This window comes from Dromiciops gliroides, chromosome 6 (assembly GCF_019393635.1).
Source record: "Dromiciops gliroides isolate mDroGli1 chromosome 6, mDroGli1.pri, whole genome shotgun sequence".
Taxonomy (NCBI): Eukaryota; Metazoa; Chordata; class Mammalia; order Microbiotheria; family Microbiotheriidae; genus Dromiciops; species Dromiciops gliroides.
In genome coordinates, this window is record NC_057866.1 from 90,560,732 (window position 1) to 90,574,945 (window position 14,214).

The 14,214-nt window shown below is 39.9% G+C and overlaps 1 protein-coding gene across 6 annotated transcripts in view; it reads right to left on the reverse strand.

The window, feature by feature from the left end:
* The window catches only part of AFAP1 (actin filament associated protein 1), a 242,686-nt gene that overhangs the window by 48,763 nt on the left and 179,709 nt on the right, over positions 1–14,214 (reverse strand). For all 6 annotated transcript variants that reach the window (XM_043973039.1, XM_043973038.1, XM_043973036.1 and 3 more), the window contains one exon: positions 5,896–6,107. In XM_043973039.1, coding sequence (XP_043828974.1) covers positions 5,896–6,107 — 212 coding nt within the window. The remainder of the gene's footprint in view (positions 1–5,895; positions 6,108–14,214) is intronic.

Genomic DNA, 14,214 nt, shown 5'->3' on the forward strand with positions numbered 1-14,214 from the left:
AAAATCTTATATACTCCAGGTTCCTAGTCTTCATCCATATTATTCTACTCCCTGACTGCAATGCCTTCTTCTTTTCTTTGCCTACCTAGTTGAGATGACGACGATGATATTGGTGACAATTAACATTTAAATTTGTTATTACAAAGTGCTTAAACTAATTAGCTCATCTGATCCTCCCATCAACTATCATTACTATTACCAATAATAATAATGAACCTCCGTCTACCCATTCAAAAGTGATAACACTCATTAGGGACCTTGGGAGCTTATCAATGATAAAACAATGTGAGAGAATCCAAGTTTAAAATGACACTGAAATGGGGCAGCTAGATGGCGCAGTGGTTAAAGCACCAGCCCTGGATTCAGGAGTACCTGAGTTCAAATCCGGCCTCAGATACCTGACACTTACTAGCTGTGTGACCCTGGGCAAGTCACTTAACCCCCATTGCCTGCAAAAAAAAAAAAAATGACACTGAAATGATACTGAAGTACATATAATAATTTCTATAGTACTTTATGGTTCCACCGTCTTTGTCATATATGATCTCATTTGATTCTCATCCTAATCTCCCAAAAGTCACTATACAACCAAAGGACTGAATAAGATAGACCAACTACCATGAGTAACACCCTTGTGGGAACCACAGGAATTGTGGACTACAGAGCCTGTCATAAGAATAAAATGAGGAAACAGAGTGGTGGTTTGCAACATTCATTTGTTATTTCATTCATTGAATGATTGTTGGACACAGCTCTAATTGTGTGGAAGGTTTTCTTAATATTGAGCCAAAACCTTGCTCCATATAACTTGCATCCAACCAGTCCCAAAGATCTCTAGGTCCCATCGGCATCAAACTGAACAAATATACTCTCTTCTACATGATGGCTTTTCAGATACTTGGAAACCCGTATCACGGTCCCCTGACTAAGTCCTCTCTTTTCCAATCTAAATATATGTAACAAGCATTTATTTATTAAGCACTTGGTATGTACCATGCACTGTGTTAAGCAATGGGAAAAACAATTAAAGCTAAAATAGAATGATCATCCCTGCCCTGAACAAGCTTACATTCTAATGGAGAAAGACAATATAGAGAAGGAAGTGGAAGACAGGGGGCAGGAGATGAAGGAATCCATGTAGAAGCACAATGTTAAAGCCTGGAAAGTCAGAAGCATGGCCAGGAGAGGAACAAATGTTGGCTGACATAGCCCCTGCCCAAAACACGGCCAGTTCCCTCAACTATTCAAGTAGATTTATATAGTAGAAAGGGCATTGTAGGAGCCAGATGGCTTGGGTTCAATCCTCTTATAGCTGTTGATTTCCTGTATGACCCGGACCTGTTCAACTAGACATTCTCCATGGTCCTTTCCAGCCTTCAGCCCTAGGATCTAGCCTATGACTCCTCAATGGTTGCCCAATCTGGACATGCTTTATTTCACTAATGTCCCTCTAGAGACACTTTAGGTAAACTTTAAATGTGCCCCAACATACTAAAAACAGATCTGCTTCACCCCTAACAGAAATAAATTTGAAAATCAGCAACATGGGCCTGTAAATGCATCCTCTAAAATTTTTGATAAAATACAGATGGAACTAGAAATGTCTGTGCCAGAAAATAACTGCCTCTTCCAGTCCTTGGCACATCTGGAGACACAAAGAGTGGTCACTGCTACCTCAAAAATCTAGGCTTAGAAGGGGGTAAAGGGAGGGCAAGAGGTCATCTCCACAGGAAACTACCCACACCCACTGTGTGGGCCTATGAGATTGAGCAATATTCTATGAAAGTCATTACCACCAGGCTTAGGGCCAACTGGGCCACCAAAGCAGTGGATGACACTTGAGTGAACTTTTGTAAACACGCATGTAAGGCCTACAATGGGACCCCCACTCTTAGGCTCACCAGTGATGAATTGTATTGGAGTTAACAGAGAGATTTCTAATGGCATATTAAAAATCAGACTTACAGAGATGAAATAAACCATAAGTCATATTGTCCAATTTTTCCTCAACATGTGGGTCTTCTACAACAGTGGTACTGAACTCAAATAGAGTCAGGGACTACCAATTCATACAGAAGGATCCCAGTGGGCTACATATTGACTTTGTTTTTGATCTATGTTTTGTTGTATTTTTAATTATTTTGTTAAATATTTCCCATTTACATTTTAATCTGGTTTAGAGTATACTTTAGAGTATTGCCAGCCACTGCAGTTCAATGTATCAAATGATACCTCTGCTCTACAACATTCCTTTCAGGGGATCAGTCATCCACGATGTGCTTGAACACCTCCATTCATGGGGGAGCTTAAAAAAAATCTAACTGTGATGTCTAAAAATCTATTGTGTGGTCGCCTTAAATTAGAAGCTTTAGCACCAGTCTTTGGGCATTAAGCATTTATTAAAGTATATTAGGGATTAGCAAAGAGAAGGAGAGAGAAGCCACCTTCACCTAGCTACCCTCCTGTGGCAGCTCATTCCATTGCTAAACAGATCTAATTGTAAGGATGTTTTCCCTAATAATTGAAAACCAAAAAGATCTGTAATTTCACTGCCGTCGATACAGCCTTCATCAAAGTAATTGCGAAGACTATATAACTTAATATATGGTCTTCAAGAGCTAAAATTCACCAGCTTGAGATGGGTCAGATCAGATGAGCCTCTCCCAATCTATTTCCCAGAGAACAAACGTATACTTTGTCACTAGGCATTTGGCAGGACCTGGCAGACCCTTTTAATCACCACCACAGTGATTCAACAGATTAGGAATGCAGTAAAGGATTATCTGAATATCAGTCCAAATTTGTCTCTCCTTAGAAAGAGGTCCTTTTGGTAATTAAGTAACTAACCCAATTTTGAAAAGGTTCAGGAACCACTTTATTCCAAATTCTCTTCTAGAATGAAAAGTGTTACTTCAGAGTGTAACTCTAATTCTTAAACAATGAAGGGAAACAGAATTCTTTTGAATGTTTTTTTTAAAAATGTAATTATAAATTCTTGGGAAGGGCAGCCATCTAAACTGGAGCAAAACAATACCAGCTGGTCCTCCTGTGAAGACATTTATGAGATAGAAACATATTCCTGTTAAATTTCATTGTAAATTTTAAAAGATGCAATTTAATAAAGAAGAGCGTCCTGCACAAAGGTTAAAAAAATTAACAATAAAATGATAGGACGAAGCTAAAAACCAGTTCATGTAGAAATACAAAGAAAAGAGCTCATGTAAAAAAAAAAAAAGACAAGGATTTTAAGTGCCCACAGGCTGAATGTAAACTAAGGCATGATAGAGTTGCCAAAAATAAACAATAAACCTCAGTTTCCTCACCTGTAAATATATCTTGGGCTATAATAATAAAGGTCTACATAATGTCCAAATTCTGGTACTGTCCTTCACCCTTGATCAGAACCTACCTGGAATATTATGTTCTGCTCTGGGCTTCCTAACATGCTCAGGTGGACATGTAGGGAGGGGACCAAGATGGTAAAGAGGACTGGAAACCACACGGAACAGGAATTAGTGAAATAAATGGGATATTTGGCTTAAAGAAGAAAAGCCATGAACACTATCTTCAAATATATGAGGGGCAGGAAGAAGAGTTGAGACTTGTCCTTTCTTCTGTGGCTGAGCAGGACTAAGGTTAAAGGTAGAAATTGCCAATAAGACAGAGACAGATTTTTAGAACCATGAGAAATACCTGAAGAGGGAATGGAAATGGATAACCACTCATCAGGGATGTTTTGGAGGGCACTCTCATGCTTCTGAGAAGCATTCCAAATTTGGAACTCCTTGATTTTTCTAGGACCAAGTACCAAAAAAAAAAGAAGAAAAGAAAGGACATTCTAGAATTTGTTTTAATGTACAAAAGGGTTAAGAAGGAGCCTCGAGGGAGCAGCTAGGTGGTGCAGTGGATAAAGCACTGGCCTTGGATTCAGGAGGAACTGAGTTCAAATCCAGCCTCAGACACTTGACACTTACTAGCTGTGTGACCCTGGGCAAGTCACTTAACCATCCTTGCCCCACCAAAAAAAAAGAAAGAAAGAAAGAAAGAAAGAAAGAAAGAAAGAAAGAAAGAAAGAAAGAAAGAAAGAAAGAAAGAAAGAAAGAAAGAAAGAAAGAAAGAAAGAAAGAAAGAAAGAAAGAAAGAAAGAAAAGAAGGAGCCTCAGAAGGAGACAGGTAAGCAGGACAGCTTTTAAATTATTATATAGAATTTATGACATTCTTTTTTTAAAAAAAGGCATTCCATATCCAATAAAGATTCAGGGTTTCATGAATGATCCACTATGTTTATGGCCCCAAACACTACTTCCTCAGACCCAGATGGAGGCAGCCTAAGTATCTGAGCCCAAGAACTCCAGAAATAGCACTGCCCTCTCCCCAAACCCCCAGACCACTAGTCCTGCTTTCAGCTTGTTCCTCAGAGCCATGATCCAGGGAATCCATCTTTGAAGAGGGTTGATTCTCTGCAAACCTTTGGCCCCTGCCTGCACCTTAGCCACACCTACTGAAGACACACAAAAAAGAAAGTTCTCATCCCCCAAATGCTTAGAAATGTCAGATAGTTTGACATCAGAAATGGTTATGGATTTAGCAGTGAATTACATTCTGCTTTATTATGAGGACTGTGGAGTCTTTCCTTCTGCCCTCCAGCCACTCCTCCCTATAGGTGAATGGGAGCAGAGACTGTCTTGCTCTTTTATTTGTACCCCCCCAGTACTTTGCATATAGTAAGTGCTTAATAAAGGCCTTTCTATTCATTTGTTCCTGTGTGTCAAGTATAGACTAACCTCCCAAGACCTAACATTCTTTAAAGTAAGTATACTTTTCTTTTTTTTTTCTTTCTGGGGCACTGGGGGTTAAGTGACTTGTTCAGGGTCACACAGCTAGTAAGTGCCAAGTGTCTGAGGCCACATTTGAACTCAGGTCCTCCTGAATCCAGGGCTAGTGCTTTATCCACTGCGCCACCTAGCTGCCCCAAAGTATACTTTTTAAAGATACTCAAGGGGGCTATGCTCCGAACCATTTATATCTGGAGAAGCAATGTAACATAGGGGATACAGCGCTAACCTCAGAGGCAGGAAGACCTCAGCTTCTGAAACATACTGGCTATGACAGGTTCAGTGTCCAAACAATTTTCTAAGATTATAAATTACAGAGCACTTGCAAATCTCCATCAGTAGAGGGAGTTCCTTCATAAGAAATTCCCTAAACCAATAAAATGACAAGTTTGTATTGGGGCTAATGATAAGATTTCAGGTATCATACATACTTGGTTACCTCAGTTTCCTCACCTGTAAAATACAAGGATTGGGCCTGATATCCCTTAGAGAAGAGGCATAAAGGATGCTGCCCACAATATTCCCTGTCCAGCCCAAACTAGATTAAAATGTAATTGGAGAAATATTTAAAATAAATTAAAATGCACTAACACATAGATAATATTAATTTGTGGTTTTCCAAGTCAAACTCCTAATAAACTGTTTTAGACAAAGTGGGTGCTCATTAAATATCTGTTGACAGAATTTGTCAACAAATGACAAAATGAATGCATAGACTTGGTAGGCCAAACACATAGAACAGGATTGTGCCCCTGCACCAGCCAATGAACATAGAATCGGGTCATGGGCACAACAGGTTTCCTAAGGGCTATCTGAAAGAACAGCTTCCCCAAGCTCTTTCGGAGGGGGGGTCAGGTACAGGAGAGGTAGACAGAGTACAGCACCTAGGTAAGGAACCACAGCAGCGTGAAAAGGCCAAGGCAGAAAGGCAGAAAAACAGAACAAAAATGTGAGAGGGGCAGAACATGGGGCAGCAGCAGAGTATGAGCCTGTCTCCCAGCGGGTAAGTGCTAGCTGGCTTGCAGCCCCGTGGAGCCTAGGCCCCTCCCACATAGCGCACCTCGAGTACAGCGACTTCCTGCCCATTTCGAAGCAAACGGAATGTCAAGGGATGTTTGGAATCCAAGCCCGGGATCACTTCACAGCCTCGGAGAGGAATGGACACAATGTGGGTCTTCAGGTCCGTCCTGTCCTTGTGGAAAATGAGCTTATTATCTTTCACTCGGCACCAACGTTCCCTCCAGCGGTTATTCGAGAGCACGTTTAGGTATCCTGCAGTAAAAACAAATGTTAAGACACTTTATCCTTCCCAGGGAACAGTGGGGTTGGTTGCGGGACTGGCAGCTTTCTCTGTTCCCTTTTTCAAGGAAGAGGGCAGGAGGAAGTGGGGGGTAGGATTCAGGGAAGGCAATACCTGTCAAATAAATCTGTTCTACAAATACCATAAAATTGTAAATGTAAGATAAACACAGAGGAAAGAGTCAGGGACCAAAAACTCATAGTATTTCATATGTTCTTAGCACTTAAGACCAGGTTGGAGGTGAATTATGCTCCCAAATCTATTTTTGTTCCAGGTATCATAATTTCAGTGCTGGGCTTTTTTTGGGGGGGGGAGGGGAGGGGGAGAGTTATTCATACTATGGCCAAAACAATGATTGATAATACAACATTTAATATGAATTGCAATGTATACTTTGGAAGAAAATATTTAAAATACCATATGTTGACAGGGAGAAATGGGAAAGGTTTTTTTTGTTGGTTTGTTTGGTTTTGGTTTTGATTTTTTTACCTCAGGGCATGTGAAAAAGTTTCTAAATCTCTATCTCTCCTCTTCTTTCTGGGGGTGGGAACATTGGGTAGAGGGAAGAACCCAGGGAACATTTAATTTGGAAATAAGAGGTAACAGTACAATGTAATAGAATTTGAAGTTAGAATCAGTTCAAGACCTGCCTCTTCTGCATCCTAGTTATGACTTATCTTGGGTAAGTCATTTTACTTCTCAGTTTCAGTTTCATTACCTTTTCAATGGGAATGATAGGGCTCTATAAGATGTAGCATGCCAGCCACCTCCTAAGAGAGATTTATACATGACTGTACAAATTTGTTAAAAGGATTTTTTTTTTCTTTTTTGATGTGGAGGAGGGAGAGATAATGAGAAACATTGATAGGATAGCTAAAAAAAAGAAAATTAGATCACTGAAAAATCTGAAAGTTATCTGTTGATTTATTATATATTTCAAAAAAAGCAATCTATAATTTAAAACTTCATCTTCATGAACAGGTCTTTTTTTCTGATGGACAATTGTATGTAAATGGACATATGCAAGTATATAGAAATGGCCATTTTATCTCACATTCAGGATTTTTTTTTTCAAGTGAGGCAATTGGGGTTAAGTGACTTGCCCAGGGTCACACAGCTAGTAAGTGTTAAGTGGCTGAGGCCGGATCTGAACTCAGGTCCTCCTGACTCCAGGGCCAGTGCTCTATCCACTGTGCCACCTAGCTGCCCCAGGATTTTTTAATTAAAATAAAGGTGCTACAAATATTTTTGTACATATAAGTCCTTTCCTTTTCTTCTTTTGATCCCTTTAGAGGATAGGCTTAGTAGTGGTAACTCTTGACAGAGAATGATGGACTATGCATGCAGAATGAGACACATTTTTAACATAGCCAATGCAAGAGGAAAAGAGAAAAAAGAAGGGAGAAAAAAATAAATGCTTGTTGAAAATAAAATTAATTTTTAATAAAAAGATGATGATAATCATAAATTGTTTGGCCTCCTTTATTGTCAGTGAGAATCAAATCTGATATGTATAAAGGACTTTGTATATGTAAAAACAACTTTTTTTTTCTTTTTTTTTCCATACCCACTCCCTCACAATCAATGGGGGAAGGCAGAAGGGAAAGAAAATGGGTTTTTAATTGAAGTAAATTTTACAAATAATGTATGTAAAGCATTTTTCTAATCAGATGTTATATTACTAAATAATGGATGTCATAATAGCCATTTTCAAATGCAGAAGCAGAATTAAAAATGGAGGCTGCAGAGGAAAGAAGAAAAGCCCTCCAAAGAGCCCCAGGGGGTATTAATTACAGTAAGATATATTTCAGCTTAATAAATGGAAGACCATTTTAAAGTTAAAGATCTCAAACAATGAAATACACTGTCTTGAGGTAGCAAGCTCCTCATTACTGAAATTATTTAATTAGCAGCCTGGATGGCTACTTGCCAGAGATATGGCTCGGCTATTCCTTTTTTTTTTTTAATAAATTCAATTATCTTTTTTATTTTCAGTTTCACATTCCCTCCCTCCCTGCAAGCCTTCCCCCACCCATTGAGAAGGCAAGAAATATGATATCCATTATACAGATGAAGTCAGGCAAAACACATTTCTGCATTAGACATGTTTCCCCCCCTTCCCACCCAAAAAGCAAGAAAAATGAAGAGAAAAAATTTGCTTCAATCTGTGCTCTGAGTTCATCAGTTCTTTGTATGTGGAGAGCATTTTTCCATCATGAGTTTGAGGGTATTCCAACATTGAGCTGGTGATTAAACTAAGGTCAAATTCTGAGTCAAAGGTCTCTTTCTAAAGTCAAAGATTCTATAAATTGTGAAGCTGGCACATCGTAGGTAATTAATTTTTACCGAATGAATGAATGAATGAATGAAAGCTGAGAATCACAGAATGTCAGGACTAAAAGAAAAACAACAATCTAAGCTGCTTTTTAACCTGGCTACAAGAAGCTTTAGTCCATTCATAATACGATCAACCAGTGCTTTTCAGTGCATTTTGTTGATTTGTCTGAGAGTCCCCTAAGGAAAAATATCATTGTGATCTTGATTGTATAAATGGAGAAGTCCCTGGTCTCCAGATGACTGACTAAATTAGCAGTAGCACAACCTAAGCATGAACAAGAATAGAATTAGATTCTAAGGTTTAGTTCATTATTTCCAGCAACTCTGAAATCAGAAAATATTTTGCAGATTAAGAAGCAGTGGATCAAAGAGGACAGGAAAGGAAGGAATGAAAGTGGATCTTCTGACTGCCCAGTTCAAACAGATGCTGTTCTAGGCCACAAAGGTCTGCTGAAATGGTGGGAGGAGGGGGAATCTATTGCTTCATTCCCATATGGCAATTACTGCTCCCTTCCAAAATATAAAGAGGGATGCAGATTTCAGCTTATAATTAAGAACATCCTAACAAAGCTATCTACTTTAAGAAGGAGTGAGTTCCTCATCACTGGAAGTATTCTAGTTGAGGTTTGTCGAGTGGAATTGTCCACATGATGAACTTAAGGAATGTGGAATGAATCACACTGATTCCCATTGCTTCAATGAAGATCAACATTGATTCCCAAAGCTTTATCTCCAGTGCCACTGACACTCAGGCTCCAGTCTTGTTTCAATGGCCTTGTGAACATTTCCAGGGGCTTGTCCCAGCTAGAACCTAAAAACGACCAAGCCAAAAATGAATTCATCCTCTTTTAATGGAACCTCCATTTTATCCAAGTGTAATGGAACTCAGGAGTCAGGAGAACTGAGTTTGAATTCATCCTAGATACTCCCCAACTGTATGACCCTGGGCCAGTCACTTGGCATCTTATTATTGCTTTCCTTCCCTGAAGAGAAAAATGGGGATAAAAATACTGGTAATTATCTACCTTCCAAGGTTTGTTTTGTGAAACAACATACTTTATTATTGTTGGGATGTTGTGACAAAGGTTCATATTTCGCAGTGGGATTTGACTAGACAGTTTCCCCTAAGGTTCTGTGAAACTCAAACATTCAATGTACTATCAACCTGCATCACATTCCAGAGAGATCCTGTGCCTGGTATTGGGAAAAGAGATGAGAAATGGCCCAGCCCCTGACTTCAAGGGGCTTGAAGTCTATCTAATAGGGGAATGCGTGAGCAAATGATTAGATATAAGGTCCATGAAGAAAGGGGCTGTATGTTTCATCAAAATTTTCTAAGTGCTGTCAGTACTAGCACACTGTTCCACACACAGAAGGTGCTCAATAAATGTGTTTGTTATTTGTGAATGGGGTCACAGCATTTAGACCTGAAAGGTGACTCAGAGATAATCTCATCTTCTCCCTCTCCACCTCCAATTCCACCCCAACCCACACCTATAGACTGACAAGTAAAATGGACTGTCCAAGGTCATAAAGCCAGGATTCAAATGCTGGTCTCCTCATGCCCACTCCAGTTCTTTCAATACTACCCTACCCTGGAACCGAATTGTTGAACTGAATGAAAGGATAGCACCAATTTTTCAATTTGTGGGATGGGAGAAATGTTTTCGAAATGTACATGAATTACATTTCACTGAACTATTATAAGGTTTCTAAATTACACATACAAAGCAAGACCTAACCTACAGTGGCTCTCAGTTTCTTCCTTTGTAAAGCGAAGCAGCTGGACCAGATGATCTCTTCCAACTTTACATCTTATGAGGTATGATCTCAGAACAAAACAACTTTACTTTGGGACCCAAGCCTTTTTCTTAGGTATTAATAAAGGATGGAAACAGATTTATTCAAGTATCTGAGACTTAGTCACCGCTTCTGTTAATGAAACACAAGATCTTGTGCTTCGGTTGGCTTTTAAATGACAAGTCAAGAAACTGACACCTAGGGGCAGCTAGGTGACACAGTGGATAGAGCCCCTGCCCTGGAATCAGGAGAACCTGAGTTCAAATCCGACCTCAGACACTTAACACTTACTAGCTGTGTGACCCTGGGCAAGTCACTTAACCCCAATTGCCTCACTAAAAAAAAAAAAAAGAAGAAACTGACACCTAGAAAAGAGAATGGAAGGGACTTATCCAAGGTCTCCTGGCACTTTTGTAGCACAGCCAGGATTGTTTTTCTAGCAGAAAGTAAAGATAGCAGGTGATGGTGTTCTCAAAGAAAATTACTTTCTTAAGAACAACTTGGGCTTTCCCATCATACTTTTCCCATGTGCACATGGAGAGTTTTATGACTGTTTCAACAACCAAAAGTCCTAAAGAAAGATTAGAAGGGAAGGCTAGAGACATTTGAACAGATCTTTCCAGAATGCTACTAAGGAATCAACAATCAATCAGCATTTACTAAGTGCTTGTCATGGGCTAAATCCTGGGAATACAAATACAAAACATGAGGCAGACAGTCCCTGATCTCAAGGAGCAACATCTTCCCCCTCTATACCCCGCACCCCCAGCCATTCCATTTCAGGCCCTTTGTTGCCCCAGTTTCCTCACTAAATGCTCAGGAGGATCTGGCTCCATCAGCTAGGTTGGATGACAAACTTGCCACTGATTCACTTTCCCCTCCACTGCTTCTGTTGTAGGAGGGCTGGCTTCCAAATACAGTCCTTCTCACTTCAAGGACGGCTTCTTCCTCAAATAGCTAGGGAATGGTGGTCAAATTTAAAGAAATCTCAAGTATTTGCCAAGCTCTGAATATGGGCACGGGCCTGTAGGAGATGATGTGGTGATGGTGGTAGCAGCAGGAGTAGGAATAGTAGATTTACATAGTACTATATAAATAGTACAATAGTAGTAGTAGTAGTAGTAGTAGTAGTAGTAGTAGTAGTAGTAGTAGCACCAGCAGCAGCAGCAATTGCTAAATTTTCAAAGTGATTTACTGAAGGACAAAAAAACAGTTAAAGAAACAGAGACCTAGAGAAAAGCATGGAAGGGACTTATCAAAGGTCACCTGGTACTTTGGCTATGCTAAGTGCTTTATAATGATCATTTGACCCTTATAATAACCCTAAAAGGAGAGTATTATTATGATCCACATTTTATAGTTAAGGAAACTGAGGCAAGTTGATGGAGGAGGCTAAAAAGGGTTAACAGATACCTGAGCTCTAAGACCTGAGCTCTGATAAACAGCAGCAAAAAGAGATAAACTGGAACTTAAGTTCTTATCCATTGTTACCTGGAGATTTGAGTTTCTATCAACTAACACCTACAACAGATGCCTAAGGAGACAGAAGCCAGAGACCTTAACTAGCCATCAATAACTGAAATGTTTAAATTGGCATTCTTAGATGACAGGAAACCATATCTTAAGTAAAGTGATACATTTAAACTCCAAAAACACACCTCCAGGGAAAAAAAGTACCTGGGGGGGGGGTCGCCGGGAGGCCTAGTCTTAGGACCCCAGGAATTCCAAATTAGGAAAAGCCCTCCCCTGTACCTACTTAAGGAGGAGATTAGGATAATGAGGAGATAACGTACCTTCTTTCTTCCCCCTAGAAGAGATACCTTTTCTTTTCTGCTATGGTATTATCCCTGTGTCCTCACAATATTCTAATAAAACTTAGGAAACTGAGGCACTGAGTCTTGTAATTCTTTGGGACACCTCTCGAATAATCTGATCAATGAAATCCATTGCTGCTATAGCTACTACTTCAAAGTGACTTGCCCAGGATCACACAGCTAGTAAGTGTCTGAGGTTGGATTTGAACTCAGGTCTTCCTGACCCCAGGCCCAGTGCTGTATCCACTATACCACCTCAACGCCCAGTTCAATTCAGGAGTCTTATATTAAGCACAGGAATCAGAGTGGCAAAGTGGATGAAACTTGGAATCAGGAAGACCTGGGTTCAAATTTTATCTCTGGACAAGTCATTTCATCTCCATATGCTATCACTGGGCTTCTCTACTAAGGTGCAGATGAGATGCTGACTTGCTTTGGTTGAGGAAGTTCTCGCTACAAGTGTTCCTTACAGAGATGATATCACGGCTCTTCTGAACATTTGTTTGTGTTTAACACAAGCAGTACAAAAATAAAAACAATAATATAGTCTCTGTCCATGAGGAGCAGCTAGTTTTTAAAAAACACCACATAGGTGTAGCTTTATTAGAAAGAAATTGCTTTGTAAACTATAAACTGCTAGATAAAAGTGACCTATTACTAATATTTTTATTATGCCCCTATTAAAATTCTCTAGTACTTCACTGTGGCCTTGGGAACTCAAAGCTATGTTGGCTGAGCTCCAGCTCTGGTAGGTACTTTTTGTTGTTGAATCATTTCAGCTGCTTCTGACCTTTTGTGACCCCATTTGGGCTTTTCTTGGCAAAGATACTAGAATGGTTTGTCATTTCCTCCTCCAGTTCATTTTACAGATGAGGAAACTGAGGCAAACAGTGACTTACCCAGAGTCATACAGCTAGGAAGTATCTGAAGCTGGATTTGAACTCACAAAGATGAGCCTTTCTGGCTTCAGGCCAGGTACCCTATCCACTGTGCCTCCTTGCCCTAGTACTAATCAGGTACTACCAGGTTTTGAATATAGGCAAAACAACAAACCATGTACCTGTGTGTCCTCTTAGGACCAGCTGATTATCTCTACACCCAGAAGTCACTTTGCCTTTACTCCTCGACATTCAGATTCTCTGGCCTCATGCTCTCAGAATGTCAATTTCTTGAGGACAAAGCCTGTTCTCATTTTTGTTTTTCTACACCCAGCACCGAGCATGTAGTGAATGCTGTTAGAAATGATTCTTGAATTGAATTGGATCATGTTTTAGGCTCTAGGGCAGGGATGCTTTGGCTACTAACCCACTGATCTGAAAGCATTAATATTTGTCCTAAAGTGACTAACTTCCACGCAGGACATAATTGATTTCCAATTCAGAAGGCCTGAATTTGGCCAGATATCATCAAAAACACTGTGACTCCTCTGGAAAATGATGCTCTAGACACAGTACGCATTGTTAGTATAGTGGGGGGGGGAGGGGGGGAGAGATTCCTGGATTTGGTCTTCGGCTTTCCAGAAACTGCCCAATTTATATTTAGCGTGTTTTCAATTCAAGTAGAATTAACACATGCAGGGGACTGAATGACATTTTATTTATAGCTGGAATTTCTATGAAATGACTAAGCTTTTATCTCCTTCCTTTCAGTCCCCAAAGAAGAAAACAATAAATCATCCTGGGCAACAGCCCCGGTTTTTTATGTGTTTTGAACAACATTGTGATTTGTTGTTGAAGTTTTCTGGATATTGCCTTTGATTCTGGAGACATAACTTCAGCCTTTCAACCAAAATAATACAACGGGGCCATTGAACACCTCATGGGTTCCTCAAAGTGGAAAATTCAAATGCATGAAGCACCACCAAGAGAAGGGAAAGGGATCTGTAGAAAGGAGACTCAAATTTGAAATGTGCCTTGACCTTTTGGCCAAGAACCTTGGCCCCTGGCCAAGTCACTCCACAGTGCTAGGCCTCAATTTATCTGTCAAATGAGGGGGTTGGATTAAATCATCTTTAAAGTTCCCTTCAGCTCTAATACTCTATGATCCCTAGGCATAGTCATGGGCCCTCTCGCACTAGGGCACCTCCCCATCTCATATAACTCTGCCTGGTCAAATCTTTCACCTCTTC